At 47.8% G+C, this 12,111-nt stretch overlaps 1 protein-coding gene across 1 annotated transcript; it reads right to left on the reverse strand.

Moving 5' to 3' along the window:
- Positions 1-497: 497 nt before the first annotated feature.
- Klk13 (kallikrein related peptidase 13) lies at positions 498-11,874 on the reverse strand. The gene is made up of 5 exons (XM_055613533.1): positions 11,823-11,874; positions 6,069-6,258; positions 5,701-5,969; positions 3,509-3,645; positions 498-680 (listed from the first exon to the last, which is right to left on the reverse strand). Exons 1-5 carry the CDS (start codon positions 11,872-11,874, stop codon positions 498-500), a joined length of 831 nt encoding a protein of 276 aa, XP_055469508.1.
- Between the last annotated feature and the right edge of the window lie 237 nt (positions 11,875-12,111).

A 12,111-nucleotide genomic window follows, 5' to 3' on the forward strand; every position in this document is an offset into this window, starting at 1 on the left:
ATATCTAAGCTATGCAGAGTACCTATGGCGGTCACTTGAAGTGCATAAGATGTGGCCAAGGCAGAATATTATTCAAAAAAATAAAAAAAAAAGACTTTCAGAATGAAATAACACAGAAGTCTCGAAACTTCTTGAATATAAAATGTACAATGCTGTCAAGGAGTAAACAGTTTTAGCGCTCCAAGAAGCTGTGAGGGAAGGTCCATCTACAAGATGCTACTGAGGTGAGGAAGTGAAATGACTAAGTGCATCGACAGAACTGGCATAGTCAGGTATCAGCTCCAGTTTATGGTGGACATGATGACGTAGCTGTGGTGTGAATGGTGTTTGGTTTAGAGCACTCAAGTTATCGGGGTAGTTCAAGGCTGGTGGAGGGCAGTCAGTGGATATGAGTCTGTGGTTCCAAAGGGCCCCTTAGGACAGGTGTGACAGAGCAGGGAGGAGCACACAGTGAGATAGCCATAGTAGGGGAGGGAGGCAGGCAAGTGAACCCAGTTTTATTGTATGCCCTCAGTCCGTCTCTGCTCCGGAGTGTTTCTGATGATCGTCCAGATCCAACGCCGGTATTTTGAGACTCGTGTATAAACGCCAGGTCGGTTGGGCTGTCCGCATGGAAAATCCCCCCATGAAATGATGCCGTAGAGTTTGCCATTGCAAACCAGTGGGCCCCCGGAGTCACCCTGGGTTGGAGAGAGAGAGAGAAGGGCTGTTGATAAGGCTGAACAGAAGGTGGAGATGGGGAGATGAAGAAAGATAGATGTGGAGAGTCAGGGAGATAGAGCATCAGTAGGATGGCTAGAGAGGAGAGTCACAGAGATGGAGAGTATGGTGATTTGAATAAAAATAGGCCCATAGGCCCATAGGGAGTGGTACTATTAGGAAGCGTGTCATTGTTGGAGGAAGCAAGTCACTGTGGAGGCAGGCTTTGAGGTTTTATATGCTTATTCTAGACCTAGTATGGCAATCTCCTTCTCCTACCTATGGATCAAGATGTAGAATTCTCAGCTCCTCCTCCAGCATCATGTGTGCCTGCAGACTGCCATGTTTCCCACCATGGTGACAATGCACTACGCTTCTGAACTGGAAGCCAGCCCCAATTAAATATTTTCCTTTATAAGGGTTGCTATGGTCATGGTGTCTCTTCACAGCAATAGAAGCCGTAACTAAGACAGAAGTTGGTGTTAGCATATAAGCAGCCTGCCTTTCGGTTGCCTAGCAACCTCTGATGCCAGCACCTGCAGCCGCCATGGAGGTGTGCTGGCACGAGCAGATGAAAGCAGCTGTGAGCTCTCTCTCTGGCTTTCTCTCCCGAAGCACCCTACTCATTCCCCCTTCTCTCTTCTCTTACACTCTCCCACTGTCTCTCTGTCTCTTTCTCTCTCTGTCCTCATGGCTCAGTAAACCTCTTTGTACCACACCTGTTACACAGCATCTAATATTTAAATCATAGCGGTCGGTACCAGGAGTGGGGTATTGATGTGATAGACCAGACCATATTTTTCTTTGGAGGAATGTGTACTTTGGAACTTAAAATTAGAGAAGTGGCTGGAAACTTCAGAAGGGACTTAGTGGGCCATCCTAGTAGGAAGAGTGGTGCTGAGGGTGATTTGAACTGTGGGGGCCTGGCTCGAGAGGTTTCAGAGGAGAAAATTCTCAATATGTGACCTAGAGACTATTGTGATATTTTGATGAAGAATGTGGTTGCTTTCTGCCATTGTCCAAAAAAACCTGCGTGAGGCTAAAGTAGAGAGTTTTGGATTAATTGCATTTGTAGAGGAGATTTTTAAAACAGCCTAGGATAGACTGTTTCCTGCGGCTATTAGTGTCCATGGTTATGCATACCTATAATGAAAAGTAGCAAACTGAGCAAAGAAAAGTTACAAAGTGTACACTGAAGGGAAAAGGGGCACCAGGAAGTTGAGTGAAGCTAAGTCCTGTATTCAGGTAGATAAACACAACAGAGAAAAGCCTGATGTTAAAGAGAATAAAGGGAGTAGTGACCTCAGTGCAAGATCCCACCCACTAAACTTCCTTCCCACTTGCAAAAGGGAATTTTAAAAAAGCTTAGGGCTGGGTATAGCAGTGTACCTTTAATCTCAGCATTCCAGAGTCTATAGAGTGAGTTCCAGGACATCTAAACCTTAGGCAGTGAAGGAAATCATTGAAAACAGAAAGCTGGTGAAGATGTAATTGAACACGGGGCCATGTTCCAGCCCCAGCAAGCAGCAGATCTTGGCAGCCTTGACCATTCTGCTTCTGGCTTTAGAGTCAAGGATAGAAGAAAGGGGTTAAAAATCTCCCTCCTCCACTAAGAAAAGCTGCTGAGACCAGGCATGTGGCAGGGGTGTCCCAGCATGGGGGCCTAGAGAGGCCATTGTGTGAAGCTGTGAAAGTAAGGCCTAGATTGCCTTGGAGACCCCAAGATGTTGGAGATGCCAGAGCTGTGGGGTACCTGGCAAGGAGTAAAACCAGCCCAAGGGGGAAAAAAAGTGTGTTGCAGTCAGCAAAGCTGAAAGGAGCTGGAGTTCTGAAGAGCATTTTGATACCAGATATGGAGAGTCAGAGTTTGGTTTTTGCCCAGCGGGTTTTTGGTCTTGCTTTGGTCCAGTATCCCCTTATTATCCTCCCTTTTATAATTGTAATGTATATCCTGTGTTGTTATATGTTGGAAATACATGATCTACTTCTTCATTTTGATTTTACAGGGGATTACAGTTAAGAGATTGCATGAGTCTCAGAAGAGACTTTAAACTTTGGACTTTTAAAGATGCTTGAGACTGTCATAGACTATGGAGACTTTTGAAATTAGACTAAATGCATTTTGCATTTTGATACGGCTACAAGCCTGTGGGGACCATGGAGGGAAATGTGATGTTTTGACTAAAAATGGCCTCCATAGGCCCATAGGGAGTGGCACTATTGGGAGATGTGGCCTTGTTGAAATAGGTGTGGCCTTGTTGGAGAAAATGTGTCACTGGGAGAGTGGGCTTTGAGGTCACAGAGATCAAGGTTAAGTGGTTGTCTCTCCTTGATGCCTACCAATCTAAATGTAGAACCCTGAGCTCCTTTTCCAGCACCATGTCTGCCTGCATACTATCATGCTTTCCACCATGATGATAATGGACTGAACCTCTGAAACTGTAATCCAGCCTCAATTAAATGTTTTCCTTTACAAGAGTTGCTGTGGTCATGGTGTCTCTTCACAGCAATAGAAACCCTAACTAAGATAGGGAGACAGATAATCATAGAGATGGAGAATCAGAGAGGAGGAGAGTCAGAGGGATGAAGAATCATAGAGGAGGAGAATCAGAGGGATGGAGAGTCTGGGAAATGGAGAATCAGAGGGATGGAGAGGCAGAGGGATAGAGAATCAGGGAGATGGGGAATGAGGGAGATGGAGAGTCAGGGAGATGGAGAGCCAGGGAGATGGAGTCAAAGAGATGGAGAGTCAGGGAGATGCAGTGTCAGGGAGATGGACTGCATTGCCCCCAAACTCTCCATGACTCACTTCACAGGAGTCCTTTCCACCTTCTTTGGTACCAGCACAGAGCATGTTGGCAGTGATCTTCCCGGGGTACACCTGCCGGCACTCCTCGTCTGAGCGCAGTTCAATGTTGGCACACTGCAGGGTTTTGGGGTAGTTCACTGGGAAGGAGAGAGACCATCTGAGGAGGCTTGTCCTGGATGTTAAAGAGTCAGAGTGGGCAGGAAATTGAGATGGGGTGAGTAAGATGAAGGAAAGGACAAGGCAGACAGTAGTAAAGAGACAAGCATAAGGACAGACATGGGGGAGAGATGAGGGAAAAAGGAGGAGTGGGTGGGAGGGCTGGGGCAGGCGGAGAAAGAAATGGGGAGACCTGAAGAGATAAGAGTCCGGAAGCCGGGGTGTTTGGGAGGTACCTCAGTAGTTAAAATACTTTCCATGCAAGTGTGAGGTCCCAAGTTCAAATCCCTAACACTTATGTAAGTGCTGGGAGTGGACATGGTGGGATTCTTATAATTCCAGCCTCATAAGAGACAGGGGACCCCCCAAAGCAAGCTGGCTTGCAAGTCCAGCCATGACAGTGAGCTCTGGGCTTGATGGAGAGGCCCTGTTTCAACAAATAAAATGGAAGAATGATCAAGGACGATTCCCAATATCAACCTTGAGACTCCACATGCTCAATGTCTGTGTGTGTGTGTGAAGTGGAAAGGGGAGAGAGAACTAGAGCTGGGGAGGGTGCAAGGAATGGTGGGAAGAGGTGAGAGAACAGGAAAATCAGTGATGGGGAAAGAAGTATGAGGGGAGAATGATACAGAAAGGAGACAGGAGAGAGCAAGGGCTCGCTGTGGCGAGTCCGCTGATATACTTTGTGCTATATGTTAGGCGTATGTGCAAAACACCTAAATAATACACGTTTTAATAGTTCATCCACCCTCATAAGATACACGTATTAATGCATTACATGTTACAAATACGTAAATTATAAATGTATAAATATGTATTAAGTAAGTGTATAATAATGTGTTGATATTACATAATAAACATTGTAACATTGTCCTGTACCTTTTTTTTTTGGTGCTAAGAATTGAAGCTAAGGCTTCAGATAGTCACGGCCCATTCTCTACTGTTATATTACATTTCCAGCCTTTTTAATTTTATTTTACTTTTTAAAAACATTTTGTGTGCATGTGTATGTATACCAAATAGGTGTGAGGAGGTCAGGGGACAAGTTCTGAGAGTCAGGTCTGTCCTTCCACCATCTTGGTCCTGGGGACTGAACCAAGTTACCAGGCTTGGTAGCAACTGAGCCCTCTAGCCAGCCCTATTTTATTTTAAAAAAATATTTTTTAAAAAAATAGAAATTTTGAGACAGATTTTTCTGTGTAGCTCAGACTGACTTCTTCTCTGTAGCTCAGGCTGCCCCTGAACTTATGATCCTACTGACTCTGTTTCCCAGGTGACTGGCATTATAGATTTGTGCCACCAGGCCCAGCTTACTATCTATTCTTTTATTCTGAGTCAGGAGAGATGGCTCAACAATTAAGAGCACTCGCTGCCCTTCCAGGGGACCAGAGTTTGATTCTCAGCACACATATTAGGCAGCTCACAACGGCCTGTGACTCCAGTTCCAGGGAATCTGGTGCCCTCTTCTGGCCTCTGATGGTACCTGCACTCACATACACAAGCCCATGCATAGAATTTAAAATAAAAGAAATCATCATCATATATATTTATACACACACAGTCCCAGTACTTGGAATGCAGAAGCAGATGGATCTTTGTGAGTTCCAGGACAGTCAGGGCTACATAGTAAGACCTTGTCTTAGGCCCCCGCCCCCCCACACCACATACATACCACCATATAGTTTATATATTCATATATTTGTATACATTAATATTAAAAAGATATATCCCTTCATTTATGTATGCTTATTTTTATAGGACTGGCAGGGTGGCTCAGTGGGTCATGGTGCTTGCAGCCAAGCCTGAGGACCCGAGTTTGATTCCCAGAACCCAAATGGTGGGAGGAAAGGACAGGAACCCTGAAATTTGTTTTCTGACCTTTCTTCAACACTTGGCACATGTACCTTCCCTCAAGCACACATACAAAACCAACACAAAGGTAATAAAAGAATGCCCCTCTGACCTCTTCTGCTTATTGCTGCCTGTTTCCTCAGCCATATGTGAGGACTCTAGCAGCCAGATTAGGCACTCACCCTGGGGGCTGGTGGTGGTGCCCCAGCCGGAAACTCGACAGCAGGTGCCGGTGGGCAGGCAGTCATCTGGGGAGAGTGGCAGAGGCCGGATGTGGCTGCTGAGCTGGACCGGGGACTTCAGCTCCAGAAGCATGATATCATGGTCGTGGTTCAGGTGGGTGGGGGAGACCTGGTATTGAGGATGGGGGATGGAGCGGACCACCTCCATTGCCTGCTCGCCATTCTCCGCACGCCCCAGGGCATGCTTGCCCAGATGAACGGTGTACCCTCTGTGGGTGCAGGAAGTGGTGGGTAAAAGGCAGAAGACGAGCCCACCTAATCCCACCCCAGCCCCAGCCTCTTTCCCATCCCAAACTCAAGCCACATACTCTTTTCTGCAGTGGGCCGCCGTGAGTATCCATTTGGGGTGAACCAGAACGCCTCCACAGAGAAGTCGTCCATGGACCAACAGAGCTGCCTGCCAAGGCTGAGAGTGGGGCAGGCAGGTATAGCCACCTGGGAGAAAACCGTTGGTCCCGTTGGTCCCATTGAGAATCTTGGGATAGTCCCGGGAGATCCCTGTCAAAGAGAAGAAACCGTTAGAGAATTTTGGCTAAGGAAGAAGAAAAGGTCAGCATTTTAGTTCTGGACTTGGGGAGAGGGTCAGATTATTTGGTCCCCAAAACTAAGGATTCCTTTGCTGGCCTCTAAGTTGCCATGTTCCATACAGTGGGGGCGAGACAGGCAGATATTTTATCTGTACTATAGAAGCGCTGGACTGTCCAGTGGGCACTGAGAGGAAGGCTTAGGGAATGATTGGGTTGCAAAGTAGTAAGCAGAGGTTCACTTTCTCTCTATCTACATTTTCTTGAGGTGAAAGAATTGACTTATGTATCTACCTAGGCAACATTCATTCACTTGTTCATTCATTCATCCACCCATCAATCCCTCTATCCATCCATCCACTCACCTATTCTAGCTATCAACCCGTCCATCTGTCCACAAGTCACTCATCCACGTATATTTAAATGTTTGTGTATGTATACACACACACACACATAAATATCCGCTCATTCATCTACCCACCCACCCATTTACCTATCCACCATCATGCCCACCCATTCATCCATCCAATGTCCATCCATCTACCCACCCATCTTCCCATCCGTTCATTCATACATACATCTGCCCATATACCCATCTATTTATCCACCCCTCCATCCATGTAGCCACCAATCTTCCCATCTATCCTTACACCACCCACTAATCTACCTATCCGCCAGCCAACTGACTCACATGTTCATCTACTCGTCATCTATGTATCCACCCGTGCACTCTATCCTCTCACGCACACACTTCCATCTCTTCATCACTCGGATATTAATAAGGTGGAGAATAATAGAGGAAGATGCCTAATATTGTCCTATGGTCTACACACACACACACACACACACACACACACACACACACACACACGTCCTGTGTCACTTGGAAGCCTCTTTGTCCAAATCTCCACCTCTCCCCTCCCCTCGTGGTCCATTCTATTCCGCACATACACACACACATACATGTGTGCCGGCACCCAGCTACCCATTTCTCCATCCATCTATCCATCCTCCCAACCACACTCCATTCCTCCGCATGCCCACACCCCACCACGTATCCATTCATCCGCTAGTCACCCAACCATCCGTCCATCCTTTCAACACAGATTTACTAGGAGCTTTTCCAGTTAGTTTAAACATCCGGTTTAAAATGTGGAAGATTATTTATTCCCTGAGTCTGAGTGTCTTGGCTGCATGTCTATATGTACACCACGTGCGTGCCTGGTGCTTGAGGAGGTTAGAGGAGAGTATCGGGATCCCTAAAGCTGGAGTTACACATGGTTCTGAAGCACCGTGTATGAGCTGGGAACCAAACCCTGGGTCCTCAGCAAGAGCAGCCAGTGCTCTCAACCCATCAGACCATCTCTCCAGCCCCAGCCCCACCCCCGAATATCTGATTTTTACCAACTCCCTGCCACTACCCTCGACCAATTTCTGCATGAATGCTGAAAGCAGCCTAAATGCTTTGCTTCCCTCCCCCGCCCCCCGCATCCAGCCTTCCTAGTTTAGTTTAAGGAATTGTCAAACAAGGAATGGCAGGTCATATTGTTCCCATTCTTGCCTTGTCCTAAAGTAAATCCAACAGGGATGAGGAGAGAGCTAAGTTGGCAAAGGGCTTGCTGCATCTGAGTTTGAATTTTCACCCCCACACACATACGCTAATGGCAGGTGCCTATAATCTCAGAGCTGGGGGGGGGGGGGGGGGCAAAGACAGCAAGATCCCTGGGTTTGCTGGCAGCCAGCCCAGCCGAGTTGGTGAGCTCTAGGATCAGTTGGAGAGATTGTCTCAGAAAGTAAGGTGGAGAATGCGAGGAAAACACCTGATGTTGACCTTTGCCTGCTTCTCCTGCCCCAAACACACAGCCTGTGTCCCTTGGAAGCCACTGTGCCCAAATCCCCACCTTTCTCCTCTTGGCGTACTCTGTTCTCAGCCCATCCAACTGTTCTCCCAACATGCTAGAGCCTCTCTGTTCCTGCTGTTCCCTCCTTAGTGCCTCCTCTTTATGCCAATCATATACCTATGTGTTTCATTATGCCAGTCATGTGGGCCTTGAAGTCAATTAAATCCAAATCTCAGTTCCTTGGGGATGCCAGTCACATTTCATATTCATTTATCCACATGACCAGACATAAGGATGTGGTGCAGATGGGACATTTAAGCTGTTGTATGGAGAATCCAGAAGGCACATGATAGGGTTCTCCTTCCCTGTGAGATCTAAGTCCATATATAACTTCTTCAGCAAAGCCTTCTGGGCCCCTAGTGTAAGGGTTTCCCTCCTGGACCTCAGGCATCAGTGAACATGTTTCTGTAAGGATGCTCATCAAAGCTACAGCTATCCATCTCTTCAGGCTTGCTAATTCCATTTCCCCACCCCACCCCATCTTCTCTGTTCACCTCTCTCTCTTTTTGTCACTTCCTTCTTTCCCTTCCCCCTCTCTCCCTTCTCTCCTCTCCTCTCTGTTTCTCTCCCTCCCCCTCTCCCTTCTCTTCTCTCCTCTTTTTCCCCTTTTCTCTGTATGTTTCTCTTCTGTTTTTCTCTGTTCCCCTATCTTCTTTTTCCTCTTTCTTCCCTCTCTCTTCTTCCTCACTGTAAGCCACATTGACAGCAGTCTTCTGAACCACTCTGTTCAGAGTCTTAGTCCTCAAATCAAGCATATCTTAGGCAACAATGGAGACACAGCTGCGGGCGGTGGACGGAGCATCTAGACCTGAGCAGGCCACTTTCTTAGCATGCACATCAGCAGCCTCTCCTTCCACAGCTGTCAAGTAGGAAAAGCACAGTCCTCCCTTGGTATTTGTGGAGAACTGGTTCTAGAGCCTACAGATATTACAGTCCAGGAATGTTCAAACCCATTACATAAAGCATTGCAGTGTTTACATACAGCCTCTATACATCTTTTCATGCCATTAAATCACCCCTGATGATTTATAATAGCTAATAAAAGCCAAATGTTGTATAAACAACTACTACACCCCATTCTCAGGGAATAATGCCAAGAGGAAAGTGTATGTGAGCTCAGTACTGACAAGATTTTTTTTTTTCTCTGCAGAGTTGGTTGACTGCTCAGATACGGAGCTGTGGACACAGAAGGCTGGCTGCGGGTGTTTACCATGCAAGAGGAAGCTGTGGGATTCATTGAGGTGCTGCCTTTGACCCTCCAGCCTGAGCACCTTACACGATTAGCTACAAGGGAGGCCCCTCAGCCACCAGCCCGTTTCCGCATCTGCGTATGCTGGGATGGAGCACACGGTTCTAAGAGTCAAGGATGGGAGCAAAAATGAGACAAAGGTGACACTAAGAGGTGGGGACAGGAGGCTGAAAAGTTCAAGGTCATCCTTGGCTACATAGCAAGTTTGGGGCCAGCCTGGGTTACCTGAGACGCTGTCTCAAAAATGAAAAAGTGAATAGATAAATGGCAGACTCAGACACTGAGTTGTGGTCCAGTTCTCGTCTAACTCTGGGTGTGCAGTGGTGGCAAAGGCTCTTGAGGAGGCTGGTCGGATTGAAACCCTCACTTTCATCATTTCCTCTAGTACCAGAAAGGAGCAAATCCTTAGAGGCACCTGAGCTTTGGAGGTTCTACCATCTTTAGGAACTATTTTACAGAAGTCAAAAAGTGCCATTTAAGCCAAACTTGATGGCACAGGCCTGTTCACTCCATTCCTTGGGAGACCATCACAGGAAGATTGCAAATTCAAGGTCTTCCCAGGTACAGATGGCCTGAGGAACTTAGTGAGACTATCTCAAAATAAAAAATAAAAAAGGCCGGGAATGTAGGTCAGTGGTACAGATCTCCTTAGTTCGCATGGGGTCCTGGGAATGATTCTCAGTACTGCAAGAAAGTGGGGAGGAAAGGAAGAAAAGAAGGACCATTAAAAAGGACCTTGTATCTTCATTTTGAGGTGGTCCAATAAGCACCGTTTTGTTTTCATGCATAGATATACATATATATATATATATACATATATACATATATCTAATATCCAAGTAGACTATAGTGTACTAAGAATATAGCTTAATATTTGCAGTCCTAGGGATCGGCCCTAAGGCCTCACCTCAGATATGCTAGAAAAACACTCTATGTCTAAGCTGTATGTCCAGCTAAACTTTACTTACACACACACACACACACACACACACACACACACACACACACAAATAAATAATGTACACAGAAAAAGAACAACAGGAAAACTAAGCAAAAGAGCTGAATTTCAAAAGCCCCTTAGGTCAGAAGTTACACAGACAGTCCTCTGCAGCAGGGCCCGGGCCGGGCGGACCATCTGGGGGAGTGCCACACACTCAGGTGTGGCAGTGTCTTGGGGGCTGGATCCTGCTGTCCTTGAGTCCTGGAAGTAAGTGCAGCTCACCCACCTCCCCGGGCTCTGGAGGGTTCCACAAGACACAGCATGTGGGGCTCCCAGCCCAGGGCGAGGCGCCAGGAGGGGCACGGGCGTTAATCCTAGGTGTGGCACCAATGCAGAGCCAACGCCCCATCTCCAGGGGAGGGCTGGTTCAGGGTGCTAAGTGCTGCGGACCCTCCTCCTTTAAGTCAGAACAAAGGCCACCTCCCCCTGGGGAGGCCTCTGGAGGCTTCCATTACATATCCAGGCTCCCGATAGGCTCTTCCTCACCTCATGGTGGCAGTTAATTATTAACTAATTATTTGGATAGTTGTTTCAATAATGTCTGCACAGCTCCCCCAGACACGCGTGGACGCCGCAGGCGGAAGGCACACAGTGCCTGCTGCTTGTCCCTGGAAGAATAAATGAATGGTGCATGCATGTGTGGGGTTTCTAGAGAGCGTGTATGGGAAAGCAGAGAAAGGAGCTGGGCTTGTCGCTCAACTGGTGTTTACCGAGTACACACACAGCCCTGGGGTCCATCCCCAGCACCCCATAAACAGATCCTGGTGACACACATTTGTCATCCCTAATGCTGGGAAGGTAGAGGCAGGAGGATTAGGAATTCAAGGCCATCCTCACCTAGATACTAAGTTTGAGACCGGCTGGGTCTATAGGAGACACTGACTCAAATAGCAAATAACAAAGCCACTAAAATATTGAATCAAATAAAACTTGACGGCTTTCAGAGCCCTTTCTGTCACACAACAAGCGGGTCAGTCGGTGCTGCAGAAGAAAACAACTATAGGAGCAAGGACCTTCAGTTTTGCTCAAAGTAGCATTTGTTAATATTTGAACCTTGAGTGTGTGAGTGTGTGTGTGTGTGTGTGTGTGTGTGTGTGTGTGTGTGTGTGTGTGAAGGGCAGGAGGGCTGCAAAGACCTGAGAGAAGTCGGGGAGGGTTGGGGCCTTCTCTGGGGTCAGAGGTGAAGGCACTAGTGTCGGTGGGCTGACCTCAGCTGGGAAATCAGGTTACACTGGGCCTAGCAGGAGGCTCTCAGGGTGTCCTCCCTGGCCCCCGAGTGGGCGGGGGGGCGGATCGCGCGGGTCCCACGCCTTTTCCCCGTGGCTTGACCCTTCCCACCATTGGCGTGAGTGGCCTCCCGGCCTCCACCCCTGTGCCTGAGTACTCACCTCCGGACAAGGCCACGGTCAGGCAAGAGATGGCAGCCACTAGGGGCCACATGATACTCCGGGATGGGGGGTGGGCAGGGTGGGCGGGGCCTGGGTCGAGAGGCTGAAGTGGGTATTGCAAAGCAAGCCCGTAGGTAGACTGAGTTCTCTGTGCTTTGTAATTTTGAACTTTCTGGCTCTATTCACTCTGAGCTTCCTGACCTTTGGGTCTCACCCTCCCCATAATTCCATCCCCAATGTGTGTGGGACGCCCTGGGAGCTGGTGGAGGGGTGGCATGCACTCCTCTGA

This window comes from Psammomys obesus, unplaced genomic scaffold (genome assembly GCF_907164565.1).
Source record: "Psammomys obesus unplaced genomic scaffold, mPsaObe1.curated_primary_1811, whole genome shotgun sequence".
NCBI lineage: Eukaryota > Metazoa > Chordata > Mammalia > Rodentia > Muridae > Psammomys > Psammomys obesus.